This window comes from Calliopsis andreniformis, chromosome 5 (genome assembly GCF_051401765.1).
Source record: "Calliopsis andreniformis isolate RMS-2024a chromosome 5, iyCalAndr_principal, whole genome shotgun sequence".
Lineage (NCBI taxonomy): Eukaryota > Metazoa > Arthropoda > Insecta > Hymenoptera > Andrenidae > Calliopsis > Calliopsis andreniformis.
The window spans coordinates 18,395,375-18,412,912 of record NC_135066.1 but is presented as its reverse complement, the minus strand read 5'-3'; the positions used below and the strand labels follow the sequence as shown (position 1 = coordinate 18,412,912).

The 17,538-nt window shown below is 33.0% G+C and overlaps 3 protein-coding genes across 8 annotated transcripts; 1 reads left to right on the top strand and 2 right to left on the bottom strand.

The window, feature by feature from the left end:
- The first annotated feature begins 364 nt into the window (after positions 1-364).
- On the top strand, positions 365-4,957 carry LOC143179079 (glycerol kinase). Of its 5 annotated transcripts, XM_076378097.1 has the most exons (11): positions 365-1,059; positions 1,550-1,808; positions 1,875-2,092; positions 2,175-2,387; positions 2,451-2,561; positions 2,633-2,889; positions 2,998-3,203; positions 3,297-3,434; positions 3,503-3,580; positions 4,526-4,617; positions 4,826-4,957. In XM_076378097.1, the coding sequence occupies exons 1-11, from the start codon at positions 979-981 to the stop codon at positions 4,835-4,837; spliced, it is 1,665 nt and encodes a 554-aa protein (XP_076234212.1). In that variant the 5' UTR covers positions 365-978; the 3' UTR covers positions 4,838-4,957. The 5 variants fall into 5 exon arrangements, 4 of the variants coding, with proteins under 4 accessions (XP_076234212.1, XP_076234211.1, XP_076234210.1 ...); XM_076378096.1 differs by having other exon boundaries at positions 365-1,042; positions 1,592-1,808; positions 4,526-4,945; XM_076378095.1 differs by having other exon boundaries at positions 4,526-4,945.
- Positions 4,857-5,260, bottom strand: LOC143179657 (testis-specific serine/threonine-protein kinase 3). Its single transcript, XM_076378970.1, has 2 exons — positions 5,076-5,260; positions 4,857-5,034 (listed from the first exon to the last, which is right to left on the bottom strand). Exons 1-2 carry the CDS (start codon positions 5,258-5,260, stop codon positions 4,857-4,859), a joined length of 363 nt encoding a protein of 120 aa, XP_076235085.1.
- A 7,256-nt stretch (positions 5,261-12,516) lies between these two features.
- Positions 12,517-17,155, bottom strand: LOC143179453 (uncharacterized). Of its 2 annotated transcripts, XM_076378693.1 has the most exons (4): positions 17,017-17,155; positions 15,085-15,123; positions 14,140-15,016; positions 12,517-13,803 (listed from the first exon to the last, which is right to left on the bottom strand). In XM_076378693.1, exons 2-4 carry the CDS (start codon positions 15,106-15,108, stop codon positions 12,623-12,625), a joined length of 2,082 nt encoding a protein of 693 aa, XP_076234808.1. In that variant the 5' UTR covers positions 15,109-15,123; positions 17,017-17,155; the 3' UTR covers positions 12,517-12,622. The 2 variants fall into 2 exon arrangements, with proteins under 2 accessions (XP_076234808.1, XP_076234809.1); XM_076378694.1 differs by lacking the exon at positions 17,017-17,155 and having other exon boundaries at positions 15,085-15,893.
- Positions 17,156-17,538: the final 383 nt, after the last annotated feature.

Sequence of the window (17,538 nt, the reverse complement as noted above, 5' to 3'; positions counted from 1 at the left end):
ACTAAGTGCAAATTGTTGACGCAGTTGTTGAAACATTCATGTTTGAATAATATAAATATAGCTCTTAACCTGCGCTACAATTTGAAATTTGAACTTGCTGAAAATTGTCGTTACTTTTGTTCCGAATTACACAAAATTCCATTGACTTTGTCAAAACTAGATCTAGATGATGCAGGGAATTTCGAATAAGCGTATACCGACTTGCTAGAAATATAGTTCTGAAAACCTCGCTTAGGCGTCGCCAGTGGTCTAAATCCACGGCTACAATCCTGTTGTCAGTGGTGCAACTACAAAGTGTAACTTCGGAACGGGTAAATATTCAAATGTTCAACTTCAGTAGTATTAACTGTTAACAGTCTGCAATCTCAGCTAATTTCGAACTGTAACTTTATAAAGCTATCTGAAGATGTCATTGCGAAGATACCTTCGAGATATCGAAACGACACATTTCAGTGTATCCTGAAGCATCTTTGAGAAGATGAAATGATATATCTTCAGACGTCTTGTGTTTATTGAGAATTGGAAAGTTTCACCTCTATAAGAATACTCTGTACTTTGTGGTTTCCAATTAGGTTGATCACCCTATAGTTCATGAAATAACTCGTTCAATGAATCACCGCCAAATTTTAAAAACTCGCCAATCTATATCAACTAATCTATAAATAGGAAGTGGCAGTGAGATTGTTAATATAACCTACATATGCAACGTACATACATGACGTGTAAAAATCATTGTAACGCACAAAGGAAAGGATCGATGAGAAGCAGCTAACAACGTGCATGCAAGGCGTTTATTTTTATTGAATGATTTCCTCTAATTATCTAACCTTTCAGCTCCATGCTACTGTGAATCTTCTGCTAATTTCACATTCATGAGTACAATGTTTGATTCTTTGGACAACCGATTGACTGAATAAAAAGTAGTTAGTAAATAAAAACGCATGATTACGGGCAAGACTTCGGGTAATTTTGTATAGGATGAAGAAGACTGATTCAACGAACACGTATGGACCCCTTATCGGTGCAATCGACGAAGGGACAAGTAGCGCTAGGTTTCTGGTACTGAAATCTTAATCATTATTTATAGTATTAACACTTATTTAACAATTTTATTTATTACATATACACAATTATGCTTGTTTCTATGTATGCAGATTTGTAAATTTTAGTAACAATAAAGGTAATACGGAATAATTAAAATTAATTTAATGTAAATATAATTTAAGACTCCTGACAGTACTATTCTGGGTTAATTTAAAATAATACCAACTCAACTATGAAAATAACAAATAAACTATAAAAATAAGAAATGTACAAATTATATATTTTTTATTTCCTTTTTTAACGGTTGTATTAATGTATCAGTTAGCAAATGTTTATCTTATTTTTACTCTATTACATTATAAAATTATTGATCGTCATCAAAAAATCATTTCCCATCATAATAAACTTCAGCAGATGCATCATAGGCATCATGGGCATCTAAAATGAAGATCATATTGCTATATTTTTTATCTAATATGTTTTTAATGACATATTTTTGTTTCAGGTTTTTGCTGCAAATACAGCTGAAGTATTAACATATCATCAGGTTTCAATATTACAGTCATGTCCAAAAGAAGGATGGGTTGAGCAGGATCCTATAGAAATATTAAATGCAGTTAAAGAATGCCTTAGTCAAACTGTATTTAATTTGAAGCAACTTACCATAGATCCAGGTGATATTGTTGCAGTTGGAATAACAAACCAAAGAGAAACCACTATTGTATGGGACTCCATTACAGGAGAACCATTATATAATGCCATAGGTAATATAATTTTATATTTAATCACACTTATACTTTAATTATAAAAATAAATTGATTTTTTTGTAGTATGGATGGATATGAGAACTACTGCAACTATAGATGACCTATTAAAAAGTATACGTAATCAAAATATAAATTATTTAAAACCACTTTGTGGTTTACCAATTAATCCATATTTTAGTGCTCTAAAATTAAAATGGTTATTAGACAATGTACCTCGTGTTCAGGAAGCTCTAAAACAAAACAGATGCATGTTTGGCACAGTTGATACTTGGATAATTTGGGTAAGATTCACCAGTAATCTCTTTAAATATTTGTCTTCATACGTTAAAAAAAGAAATTATTCAAATGATTATTATATTATAGAATTTAACTGGGGGAAAAAATTTTGGTGTTCATGTTACTGATGTTACAAATGCTTCAAGAACAATGCTAATGAATATCAGAACTTTAAAATGGGATCCAGTTTTACTATCGTTCTTTGGTATTCCAACAGAAATTTTACCAGAAATTCGTAGTTCATCAGAAATATACGGTTATATCCAGGATGATGTTTTAGCTGGAGTTCCAATATCAGGGGTATGAATTTTTGACAACTATTTTCCTAACTATAAATGTAATTACAAATAATTATTTATATAGTGTTTAGGTGATCAGCAATCAGCATTAGTGGGTCAAATGTGTTTTGAGAGAGGACAGGCAAAAAGTACATATGGTACTGGCTGCTTTCTTCTCTATAATACTGGAACTGCTGTAAGATCAATTTTAGCATTTTCCAATAGTGTATTTTTGTAAATACTATACTAACAATATAAATTTTAAAGGTTGTAGATTCATCTCATGGCTTACTAACAACAGTTGCTTACCAGTTAGGACCTGATGCAGTACCTGTGTACGCTCTTGAAGGTTCTGTAGCTATAGCAGGAGCTGTTATGAAATGGTTAAGGGACAATCTTGGAATATTGTCAAATGTAAAAGAATCTGAGTCTCTTGTTAAACAACTTCCTAATGATAATGGTATTGCATTTGTGCCCGCATTTTCTGGATTATATGCTCCATATTGGCGGAAAGATGCCAGGGGGTAAATAACATAATTACACAACACTATAAGCATTTTAGTGTTTGATAACATAGGAAATCTCGAGTATTATTACTACCACATATCTCTTGCAAAGTGTTATCATTTCAGCGTTATATGTGGAATTACCGAAGACACTAATAGCGCTCATATTATAAAAGCAGCATTGCAAGCGGTTTGTTTTCAGACGAGAGACGTTTTAGAAGCTATGAAGGAAGACACTGGATTTTCTTTGTCTGAACTATTGGTAGATGGTAGAATGACGAGTAATGACTTGTTAATGCAAATGCAAGCAGATATTTGTGGAATTTCAGTTGGTAAGTAAAATACTTCATAGATTTTAAAACAGTGGTTAGACTTTTTCTATATTAAAAAGGAAGACTAATTGAGTCGACAATTTTACAAGGAAGTCAGGCCTGTAATGTGTGAGATTACTGCGCTTGGAGTTGCAATCGCTGCTGGAAGTGCAGATGGCATACGTAAGTGGGACGTGAAAACAGATGGTGCCATCCCCAGCGACACATTTTTGCCTTCGATAACTGAAAATGGTAAGTTTATAAAGTATCTAATATTATGGAGATAAACAATGAAAAATATAACGATGTGCTTGTAATAGAACGAGATATGTTATATTCGCGATGGAAAATGGGCATTGATCGAAGTCTTGGTTGGGATTTATCGACGGAAACTGAAGGTAAATATAATTATATAAGTTATTGTATAATGAATTTGACAAACTAGATATATAATTCATTTACAGACGATACAAACTCTATCCATATGGCGATTGCCCCTGCCATTTTTGTGATAAGTACAATAATTTTGCTTATATTTGCTAAGAGTCATACAGTGTTGTAACATAATCAGTATGGTATTATCTACTGCGCGTATCTCAAATAACGCATTTAGGCAGGTCCTGTTTGCTATCGAGCGTTATATTGGTCATTAAACTTTGTAAAGGTATTTATAAATATGACTAGCAAAGTCGAAGAAAACGAATAAAAGTATCATAGTATTACAGTAATTTTAATATTAAATGAAGTTCAAAGGATTCATGAAATTATATTTGACAGTAATAATTTATTGTCTATTATAGATACAAGTAGTTATTGTTGTTCTGTTTCGTAATGCTCAATTGAGATGAACGTATTTCAATGATTTGAGGTCCAATATCAACTGGACGCTTGCTTATTTTGTTACTTTTTTTGCTTGTTGCCGCTTCATTTATGGTCAGTGATGCATGTGTGGCACCCTAAGAAAACGCGAAGTATCACGAGTAAATATTTATAATTGGTAAAGAATGAAAATAATGCGAAGTATTACCGTAAGGCTATCAGTAGAAGTTTGAGCTGTGACATATGAAACAGCAAGCCAAACATCATTTCTTATACTATCAATATGCAATCGCATTCGTTGTGGAACAAGTATTCGTGAGATAAGAGAACGACAAGTTTGAGACACCTTTGGTTCTTTCGGAAACGTAATTTTACTTTGTACTTGCTGCATTACAAAAAGAAACTGAGCTGATACAAGAAAATTCTTGTTCAAGGAATAGTATTTTTATGTAAAATTTCATATATTATTTTACATTGCATCTTTTTAATTTAATATTCTTTTTAATGTACCTGGGTACCTTTAGAAGTTGGCTGTAATTTGTGTCGTCAAATGGTAGTCGACCATAAACCATTGCGTATAGTACTACACCCATGGACCACACATCGGATAGTTGAGGTAAGTATGGAATTCCTCTCAGTATTTCAGGCGACGCATAAGCGTAACTTCCACAGAAAGTTTCGCTTAAAGGCGCTATGCCGTTTTTGGGTTTCATTTGTCCACGTGCAAATCCGAAATCAGACAATTTAATGTTGTAATTACGGTCCATCAAAAGATTCTCACATTTTACATCTCTAAATAAAGCAAAATTAATCATATATTTCAGGATATTTTATAATTAATGGATTAACAGATATTTACCTATGAACCACCCCATGTCCATGACAGTAATCAATCGCTTCTAGTAATTGTCGAAACCATTTACGACTGCGTAATTCATCGATATATGTATCATGTCTTATTATGTCCAGTAAGCTACCATTTTGAGCATATTCCATAATAATGTATACTCTGAATGTTAATTGTTTATGATTACTAAACATAACTTAACAAAAACGTATAATAAACCGACTAACCGATGGGTTGTTTCAATTGCTTGCAAAAACCGTATTAAATTCGAGTGTTTTAAGCCTTTAACAACTTCGATTTCTCGGGGCAAAAATTTCTTTAAGTATTCGCCAGGTGCTTGAAATTTTGAAACAATTTTGACTGCTACTTCAGAGTTATGTCGATCAGATTTTGCAACCTTTGTATCATACATTTTAGTAACAAAGTTTTATTTAATATTTTCCTTTGTGTTTATTAATTTCTACTGAATTGTTTAATAAGTAACATACTTTTACAGTAGCATATGAACCAACGCCTATTGTTTTTCCGAGGGTGTAGCCATGAGTTTCAAGAACAGTTTGTTTTTTCTTTGAAGTATCGTCATTTTTGTCTTGCAAAAATTTTAATACAGCTTTTGTACTTTTATCATCTGTTATTGGTGTAGTTGCCATTTTCTGTGCAAGTAATTGTTCTGTCTATAAGCATTAAAATCAAGTAAAAATACATAAATTCATGTAACTTTTATTTTTTATTTGAAATGTTCTTACTTTAGTTTTAAAACTTACAACGACGTCATGTTACTTGTTGAATTGCATGTTTCATTTTATTATTTGGAAGAAAAATTAGTAATACATGATGTGTTTGTTGATTTGATGAGTATGGAGTGACGTTTGACGCGATGCTCTTTGCGAAGAATCGCAAAATCGGTTAAAACATTTGAACTGCATTCCACTACTGGTGTAATTTCACGTCATTCCATGCAAAGTAAAAAAAGAACAAATTATGTGTTATAATTTATTTATTTATTATTACATTAACTTATTCATGTAATGCATGAATCTTGAATGTTGTAAACGCAAAGGAAAAGGTACATACGTGTCTTTTTGAACATAATTACGAACACATATTCATATAAGCATCAATTTAGAAAATTTCTATCATTAACTAAGTAAAATAAGGAGTTGTTTTACTATTATTCGTAAAGAATTAATGCTTCCGGGGTCATTCCAAACCAAATCCAGTCAAGATATGATCTAGTTCATGTGATACTAGGGGAGGTTAATCATCAGTTTGCTGAATTACATTTGTTTAAAAACTACAAAGTTTTGAATTTTACGATTTATGACTCTAGTCATATATAAAATGCGACCGTCAATATTGTTGGAAACCTAGCATTTCTTATGTTGATAATTCGTGTGGCAACCTTGCTTTTCCTTCCAAGCACAACCACGAAAAAAGCCATAAACACATTTACGAGGCCTACAAGGTTTCCACCACCACCTACCCTCTCAAGAGGGCCCGATGCTTGCCCTTAGATGGAAAAGCCAGATTTTGGTTGACTGTCGAACTGTACGCACTGTTGTAATAAAGCATTCTGTAGTTAACATACAAGTTAATTATTCTGGGAATGCAACATACAAAAATTTGTCGACGAGGATGGGATTCACCTTGACGTTCATAAGCCAATGATAATTTGGAAAATAATAGTTCTACCTGGTTGTGAGCGGCGATTTTCATTGATTTAAAGTATAAAGGAGATTAGAATTCTCCAATATAAGCAAAGACCATTGCTATAAACTAAAATTTTGGAAGTAGCCTCTCCAGCAGCATAACAGTACGTGACACAGATATACTGTAAGTACCAAGGTCCATTTTATTCTAAGCATTTTTCGAAGATCAAGTAGACTTTCTATTTCCTATTTTTCTTTTTCTCTGTCCTATACCAAAATGGCACAGCCGGGTCAAATCCCTGATACAAATGAGATTGCTCAGCCATTGTCCCTTGATTTTCTGGTCATAATTCCTATAGAGTTTGATGGGAATTGATATAAACTTTGTAACTTTATTAAACAAGTGGATGTTGCATTTCAATTAGCGAAACCTCATCAAAAATATTCTCTTCTTTTATACATGAAAAGTAAAATAGTTGGTAAGGTGCGTGAACAGATAGATGTACACTGTGATTTAACTACGTGGGAAAGAGCATCGGAATTATTACTAAGTTTATATCACGATGAAAAATCTATGGGTCAATTATTAGAAGAGTTAAGTTCTATTAAACAAGAAAAAAATGAAAGTGTCTCAATTCTATCAAAGACTTGAGGAAGTATGTTCCCGAATTTTAGGCATAGTACATGTAAGTGATTCAAATGATTTAACATTAGCGGGTAGATTAGCTATGATTAATGACATAACTTTAAATAGATTTATATATCACACGAGTCCGCAAATTTCACAAATGTTGAGATATAGAGATTTTAGAAATATGAATGATGCTTTTACGGCTGCTATATCGGAAGAAAAAGCGCTACGCTTACGATACGACAACATTAAAGGTAGGATTTGTTTAAGATCAAATCATTCAACAAATGAATGTTATTTAAATAAAAGGAGACCTCAAATATAACAAGTTCATTATACTGACTATTTACAAAATATTTTTTGCCAGTAGAACCATTAATTAAACAATGCAGATACTGCAAAAATTTAAGTCATACGATTGAAGATTGCAGAAGAAGGCAATATAACAACTCCAGAAAATTTGGTCAAAACGTCAAAAATATACCTAGCCCTTCTAACTTAAGTGCTGGCAATCGTCAGATAGGCAGACATCAGCAAACAAATTTTCAGGACACTACCCTTCAAGACCACCCATAGCGGCAACGGCAAATTATGTTCAAACGGAACAAATGAACGAAATTCAGGCTCAGTTCAGTCACTTCCTGTTGTAAACATTGCAAATGCTTTCTCTCCTTCCAATGAACTAAAATTCGGAATCTTTACATCTCGTTTTTCCACATATAAATCTGGTTCTTTAAAATTTCTCATAAATTCTGGAGTTTCAACTTCCTTAATTAAATCTAATAATATTAAGGATTATCATATACTTGTTAGCGTCAACGTATTTTAAGAAAGAGTTTGGGACGGTTAGCCGAACGAGAACGTGTCTTTTAGAAATTTATGATAGGGTCTTAGTCTACGTGTGGCTGATTGAGGGCGCATGAGACTAAACAGTCCCGTTGTCGACCGATGGCTGATGACTACGTTGGGCCTCTCAGCTATCGAGTATTGTGTGACTGTTTGGAAGAAGAGCGAGTGTTTAGAGAAGGCAACCGGTCCGACACCGTATTGCTAAAGAATGGGAATATTGTTCCTAAAGGATCTGACCACGAAGAGGGGAAGGCTATGCCTTTTGGTAAGAGGACTGTGATGAACCCCACAGCACTTACCCCAGAACCGTCGTCTAAGGAACACATTTTCTTATTCTTCATATTTTCCGGCATACTAGATCAGTCACCCATAATATTAAATGGAATTTCATGTGATACACCAATACAAACTGCAGGACAAGTAGAAATTGTTCTACAAACTTACACAAAAACTACATTCCTGCACAATTTCATTTATTAACAATACCAAGCAATATTCTATTTGATGGATTATTAGGTAATGATTTTCTAGAAGATTATTCTAGAAGATTATTTTTCTAGAAGATTATTCTTCTTCAGTACTTTTAATTGATTCCATTACTATTCGGTTAAGTCAAAATTCTCGATTATGTTCTAATAATACACTTCATATAAATGCAAGAACAGAAACAGTTATTCCTATTAAATTGCAAAATCTCCCAAAATCTTTGTGAAGAGTTCATTCACTCGCGCAATTTAGAAAACGATAAATTTTCATTAATACCGAATGCTTTCGTTAAAGTTTATGAAAAAAATTTAACACTAATAACTGTTGTAAATTCATCTATACATAAAAAACGAATATCGATTCCCAAATTAGTACTGAAATCTACTCTCTCAGAAACAATTCTTTCATGTTACTGACTCAGAGCATACAGATTCTGTAAAACAAGATAGAATACTAATTCTTAATGAAAAATTACAATTAGATCACTTAAATTCTGAAGAGAAATCTTCAATAGAAAATATTTGTACTCGTTTCAATAATATATTTCATTTGCCTAATGATACATTAACTTGTATATTTTCTGCTGAACATACAATTAAAACAACTGATAAAAAACCTGTACACGTGAAATCATATAGATATCCTCAAGTTCGTAAAGAGGTCAATAAGCAATTAAATGAAATGTTAGATCAAGGCATAATAAAAAATTCTAACAATCCATGGTTGAGTCTATTGTGGATTGTTTCAAAAAAGACTCACGCTTCTGGTAAAAAGAGGTGGAGAATCGTAATAGATTATAGGCAATTAAATCAAAAAACTATACAGGGTGTAACAAAAATGTTGCAGTTCCTTGAAAGAGGTGATTTGAAACAACTTTTTCCTTATCAAAAATGTAAGATGAGGCTTCGTTAACGAGTTATTAACGAAAAACAGTGGCCAATGAGAGCGCGAGTTTGCCGCCCGAGCTTCCGCGGTAGCGTTGGGTACGCGCTAGGCGTTACGGTTGTACTCCAGACAAGAAAGTTGGCATGCGTCGAAGAAAATAGCATTAGTATGAAAATATTTGCATAACGTATAAACGAAAAAGCAATGCAACAAAAAAAATGAACGGAGAATTAGAGAATTAACGTTGAATTCGGAAACGGTTTATGCGTTTAGCGTTTTACTGTGGAAGATCTGCGAATTTAACGGGGTCCGTTAAGGACGTTAAAATGGCCAAAGACTGGTCATAAAACATCTGCACCCCAGACGGGGCTTTAGGTAGCCGACTGCAGTCCGGGTGGATTTACCCCACGCGATCTATATTCCCTCACTCCACCGACTCCGGAGGGCGGAGAAAATTTTATTTTCGGAAAAAAGATTTGATTGAGTGCCGAAAAGACAACGCCTTCAGGAAAGTGAGAATAAGAACTCAGCTCGTCTGCAACGAGGCGATAAGTAATTTTCCCAACTATCACGAAAAGTCGAATCTGTATAGAGTTGCGTCTAACCGTTTTATCCGTAACCATTGTACGTCCTATTCTAATGTATTTGTTTTAATTAACTCCTTAGTCTATAACCACGAGTCTGACTCGTGGTAAAGAATTTATGCCATAAGCGAAAACCACGAGTCTGACTCGTAGTCAGGAATTTATGCATAAAATGCGGCGTATTATTGTTGAACCAACGATTGGAGTTATTTCATATCGACTGTCTTTTCTTGAAATGTAAGTATTCTGTAAGTATCTTTGAAAGATACCATACAGTTGAAGACTACTAATTTTCATTAAATTAATTAAGTATTAATTTACAAATTGCTAGTGATTCATAATCCACTTTGAAATAATAAATTGTTTTTGTTAACTAATCAATTGATCATGATTACGCCCTAGACGTCTTAAAAATACTATTTGTCCCCAAACGTTGTTTATTACTTCCCAATCCCTTTTGTAACCCCGAAGTATACACGTTATAAGAAATGTACATTTTGCGCCATTTCGGGCAGACAGCTGAACAGCTAAATGGTACGGCGCGCGACCGAACTTCTTGTTTACTATGGCTCGCGCAATATGCAGATAGTGTGTAGGCCAAGGGATTAATACTATATTCTTCAAAGAATTGTAATTTCGAAGAATCCCTCTTCATCCTTAAGGTCGCTTCCCATTGCTGTAACGGGCTCGTTCGGTCATAAATTGTACGTGCTCGGCGAATTTTGTTCGAAAAGACGTTCCCACTAGGCGATTTATATAGACGACCCACGAGCCACTCGAAAGGGTCGATTTTTACGAGCGTCTGAGTATGAGAGGCGTTCGGCGCTGGCAGCCACGGCTATATTCCACGCGAGCATCCGAGCACGCGAACAGAGTGAACAGAGTGAAATTTGTAATTTTCAGCCTCATTTTGTATGCTATTTCTACAGATTACTTGCATATGCGCACTTATTGCGTATCAGTACGAGTTCATACATTAAAAGCAGACAAAAACATGTTAATTATTGTTGAAAACCGCAATAATTATTGCTGGAAACTAAACAATATTTGTTAATCTTTCTTCGTGTATTTAATCAGGGTTGCCTCAATTTTCTCAATGAAAATATATATTTTTTTAATACGTCAATCGATGCATCTTTGTATTCTCTTTAGAAAAGAATTCTTAGTTCGAAAGTTGATTAATTTAGGAGCAATGAGTTTTGCTCCAAATTTCCATAATAGGCGATACACTGTGGGACGGAAGACCCTACCCTTGTTGACCGCCTGCGGCGGCGACAGCGATCGTGGTGCATGGTCGCTTTGGGTCTGCCGGTCTCGTTTGGTGATTAAGCAGATCACGGTGCGGGCTCGCTGGGTACTTCAGACCCTCCTGCTCGTAAAGTTGACACTTTCAAGTGGACGGCGAACGCGCTCACGGCCTGAACTTACAGCAATGGGAAGCGACCTTTACAGTACAAATGTTACAATCCTAAGACCTATGAGCGATCTGTTCATCATACCGAATAGTAATTGTTTTACGACCATAACTCCTGACTTCGCGTTGTTGCGTGGCCTTCAGGGATTTTTATTTGGACCCGGGAAGGATTCGTGCCCGTGGAGCGCTAAAGCACTCTGCTCGTAAAGAAATGAAACAAATTTAAACTCAAACTAAACTGTTGTATTTGAACCAAGGGAAAACACGTCTTATCAGTTCACAGGACTGGGACGAAGAGAGCGTACCAAAATGGTTTCTCGCTAAATTTTTATACATGTTTGTTAATTTTTGGTATCTTAGTAAGGTATCTTAGTGGTATCTTAGTTTGGTATCTTACATAATTATATTATAATTAATAAACTCCAATTCGTTAAAACTATCGTCAGCATTTATCGATTTCTAGCTTTCGAGTCTTTTACATCTTGGCGCTGGAGATAATTCCTTAGAGAAGGGGAAAAAGGTGAGATTTGAATGTTTAAATAAGTGTTTCTAAGGAGTTATTGATTTATTCTTTACTCTGAAATATTCTGTAGAGTAATGTTTATAACTGGTTTCAAGCATATAAACTTATTCCAATTTCACTTTTGACGCCTTCTCTATTACATTCAATTTGAACTTCGCGCCTTGAAGTTAGTGTCACACGTTGTCACACAACAGCGTACCGTACTATTAGGACATCAGAGATGTCAGACCGATTCGAAAGAACAATGACCACCATAAAATATTGTATTCCGAAGCGCGATTCCAGGAAAAGAAATTTGTTATAACAAACTCCCACTAACATAACGCAGTTACTAAGACCGCCCACTGCAAAACATGAAGACCAATCAAACAACACCTCATCCACCACCAATATCACCAAACAGCCAATCACAACCAACCAACATTTATAAAACACTGACAGACACCGACCAGGCAGATTTTTCTGAGCAATTTTCGAGAGGATAATAAGCACAAACATACTACGAAACTTGTATTATTATCTCGTATAAAGTCGAAAATTATAAACAAATCACATTTGTAAATAGTACGTAACTTCTATGTTGATTGATTATTTGAGGAAATAAGTGTTATTCAGACATCGAGGAAAAAAAAGTTATCGATTTGACGTGGAGTGACTCTACTATATTTAAGGCACGTAATACTTAGTATTTATGTAGTATTTCTAATTTGAAAAATACTTTTCAATTATTCGACAATACACTTCATGTCCAAATCAAGATCTCAAACATTTTGATATATATTTCACGAAAGCCGGTGACAGTCTCTCGATTATTTCATCCATCTCTTCAAATAAAGCTGTTATAATTTCGAGTAATTTATTCTGCATTTTAAAATTACTAATAGAAGAAGCTACATTTGAACACATCTGTATTAAATTTTCCTTTATATAGCACCATAGGAAGTAAACTCCCTTAAACAGAGATTCAAAATCTGTTTCACTTCTTCTTATTAGATTAATAGCCATTTTAAATAATAGGTTGAAGATATGTGTAGCATTATCCATTGATTTCATATCGTTAAAAATGTTATCAAATTCATTAATATTAAATGCATCCGTATTTTTGTTATTTTCTTCTGAATTATAGGCAATTAATAAATTCAAAAGCAAATCTCTTAATTTATAAATTATGTCCGTATCATTGTTTCCATCAATTGACGAAAATCTATCATCATTTTCCTGATTATACTGACCTGAAAGCAATCTCTGTACAAACAACATAGGATCTAATAATACAATGCCTTGACATAGCATTTTGCCTCCTTCGAATAATACAGAGCTGTGTGTAGGGATATTGCTAACATTAATGTTCATCTGTAAATCTTTTTTCCTATTAATATAAAGTATGACTTCAGCATTTTCAGCTAATACATCTGTATTATTTGTAAAAGCTGCACGTTTCGCGCGATTATATTGTTTCAAAAGACGTTTAGAACGTATATTAGCCCTATACTCATCCATAACTTTACCCTGAGTAGATTTAATAAGATCTTCCGCAGATTGAAAATTGATAACGGAGTTACAAAGAAACAAGATACTTGTTCCCAGAAACAGTATATCAAGAGTATTAATTTTTTCATTTTCTTCATGTAATTCATACATGCAATATCCTTGGTGTACTATACCGAAACCATTAATACCTGCATTACTAATGAGTAACATGTTGTACGCTTTTTGAGCAGTTTTACTAACAACTTTACCACTTTCTGCAGCTTTTGTAAGAGCTGCAGCTCCTCCGCTTGTTGCAATACCAACTAAACTACCAGTTACAGCTAGCCACGAACAGAATGCACTTCTGTCTGTAATACTTTCTTTATGTCCTTTTTTGTCTATTAAATTACATGCGGAACGTCCAGCTGTCCATAAACCACTTACTCCAGAAGTAACAGCTGCACCTTTAATCATAAATACGACTATTACAATTTATTATACCTTTACATTAATTATCACGCATATCTTTGTCATAATATTGACCTACTTGAAACAAATATTTTCTGATATTTTCTACAGGGTGTCTCATTTGAACTTTCGCATACAATTATCTCCCAAACTGTAACTCATTTCAAAAGGTGTATGAAAAAAACTTACTCTATTTCAGGGGGAGAGAGGCATCTTATGCTCGTCACAAATCTTTTCTAAATGGACGTGCTTTCAAAATTTTAAGAGATTGTCGAGATCCCGTTTGCACCTTCAAATTAGACACCCTTTATATACAACTGCACATAATTTACCTGCTGTTACTGGTGCTGCGGGTGTAAACAAAGATGCAATGCTTAGACCCAATCCTACTACACTAGCTACAGTAGAAATTGTATCTATTTGTTTTAGCACACTGGCACTAGTGCTACATGCAGGAGAATCTAGAATTTCTAAGTATACTTTTGAGAAATCTTCAGTAATTTCATAGTTTGGATTAGATTGATAAAATCCATTTTTTGGAAGAACCATTGTGCATTTTGGTAAAGTATTATTTGTTGTATAATCTTCCCAATTTGCATATACTCTTCCATTTACATCAATGTACCATGTATCATACAAATTACATTTTGTTGTCTTGGTTGTTTTCCTACAAATTCTTCTTATTTTGAAGACTGGTGTAACTTCTATGTTTATTTCCTGCTTTTCATTCTCATTGACTTCTTTTATATTTTCACTGTTCTCTTCTTTATTCTCACTGTTTTCTCTTTTATTCTCAGTGTTTTCTTTTTTTCTCAGTGTTTCCTTATTCTTACTATGTTCCACTGAACATCTTTCATGATTACAACGAAAAGTCACATTGTAAATTAATCCATAACAAATTGTATCTTTCTCTACTCCTTCTCCAAACTTGCATATCTGATCATATATTCCATCTATCATCTCTTGAAACTTGGGATTATAATGAAATGCATCAGTAATATCACTGTTATCAGTTGATACATTGTCAGTTAAGATAACAGTTGTTGCATTTGATTTATTAGAATCCTTACTTTCTGTAGGAGGACCAAATAGTGCATACCCAATATTTTGTTTCAAATATTTGTACTCTTTCTTCTTATATACTGTCCAATTTGGCAGAAGCTCATAATATTGTTGTTGTTGAATTTCCGCAATATTCAACATAGTATCCTAGATAAAAATATTTGTGAAGCAATTCTATGTAGACCTCAAAATGAAACAGAAATATTTGTACTTACCCAAGCAGAATCCTTTGCAGTCATTTTGTGTTAGTACAACTGGAAAATATAAATAGGTTCATTATCTACATATAAACAATTCTTTATTCAACATTATTTTCTTATATTTGCAGCTTATAAGTTAGGACATAAAATAAATATAACAAATCATGATTTTAGCCCAATTGTAAACAAGCTGAATCTATTATCTCTAATCTAAGACTACTGCAAATCTGACTTTTTTTCTTACACTGTTTATGGTATTATGGGTATTTCCAAATATGTGGAATATTTTTAAAGGGTAAAGCTCAGTTTTTTGTTACACATTATTTTAAAATATGTAAATAATAATAAAAAAAAAAATGAATTGCCTTTGGAAAATAGGTTCTAGGTATAAAGACAATAGAAAAAAGTTCAAATACACATATGCCTGGAAATTTTCAGACCTTTAGTTATACGCTAGCTTATATTGCATAAAACACTAGCTCAGTACTTGCCAATATCCCTTGTACGAGCCTGCTAGACCCACAAACATCTCAATCTTTTAAGTGAATAAGACACCATTATGAATTTTAAAAAGAGTATCATACAGTATGAAGTGTAAAATAAAATATAAATAAGTACTAAGCATTTCTTTCATTATCTTTGTATCTGAAACTTATAACCTCTTGAGTTAATTAATTTCCATGCACCAACAAAGTCATTTACATTTATATACACTTTTCTCCCACGTATCTATCAATCCAGATTTCATACCTTCAATCCTATCAATTGTCTACACATTTATTTTGTAATACTATAAATTCTTTTAGAAATAAGATATTGAAACTGTTGTAAGTGTTATTTTACTTGTTCCTTTTTCTATTTTCATTTTAATTTTTACAATGTCATATACCTATAAACATTTTTTAAGCTTTTGTATACTTATGAGATTTATCCTGTATACTTAATAAATAAACAAGTAAATATACAGGATTATCCAGTCCTCCTCTATAAAACTTTGACAGCATATTGTATTGGTAAAAATAAGAAAAATATGCTATGTAAACATAGGTGCAGAAATACCTTATTAAAAGGTTATAACAAAAATATAAAATCACAATGAACAAGTGTTTCATTTGACACAATACATAAACATATTTCCAATATCTGTTTAATATGTTTACACAAACTTTATATTAACTGGTTGAGAACATTGATTTGTGGTTTCCATTAAAATTAATGATAGTTAGTACCTTATATTATTTTATATCAAGATGCAACAAGTGAATTATGAATAAGGTGACATACATTTTATTTACAGTTTTGTACAGTTCATTTCTTGTTACAGTATATTTTTCAAGAATATCTTAAATTGCAAAATTCCTCTTTTCATTCTTTTTTTTTTTCTTTTTAAATTTAATTCTAGTAATACTGTAGCATTTCTGTAGCAACAAATTTGTAATATTTTATTATTTCTGTAATCATGTGTTAGGAACAAATAATTATTTAAGCTAAACCCATCTGTATGACCCATTTAGTTCAAAATAACTTACAAGTATATTAAAAAAATTTGTTGCTTTTTTCTCAGGGCGCAGTAGACAACATGCAACATGAATCAATAGTCAACAGGTCACTTTATAAATGCTTTACAAAACAAATCTGATAATACATAAAAGATGAGTTGTAAATTGACAATATTTGCAATACTGGAACTAAATAGTCCTAATGAATTAACAAAAAAAATTTTCAATAAAAACTTGTGAGTTGCAAGTATCAAGTGATGAATTTCCTGGCGTAAAAGAGATCTGTAAATATAACTCTTTTTTGTCAGAAATTGATGTCATTTTCTACTTTCTCAATAGCACTGTTTTCTTTTTCACGTAAACGCCTCAATTACCAAATATGTTTTCATAATTTATTTATACTTTTAGCACTATAATTAAGAAATAATTTTAATAGATAAAGTATTACCTCATACACCTTCGTCAAAGGAAACCAACAACGGAAGTTCACGTTTGACGTTAAAAGACAAAGAATGCACAGAACAGTTCGGTAAGTTCGGTTCGATCTGATTCGATCTCGATCGTTAAACTTTTTTAGTACAAATGGGAAGTCCCATCCGCCATTCTGATTTTACGTAACAAGCTTTCCATAGTACACACACACAGCACACATGTTTATTATTGTATACCAACTTCGCATCGATGCGAATAGCACGATGTTTTTTTTACAGATTTCTCAAAAACTACGAGTGAGCAATTACAAGTAATCACAGAGCAGTAAAGAGCAATTAAAGAACAATTGTTTAAGTCACTGCGCAATGTAGTAGATAAAGTTTTTGGGTTTTCATGTGGATGCGAACGTATGATTTGTATTAAAGTTACTGGGGATATGTGCATGCACACTTAGAAGATACTAGATTTCTGTTTCATGTTTTTATTTATAAGATTTGTTGTTTATTAACCTAATTGTTTCTTATTAAGGGTTGAGCAA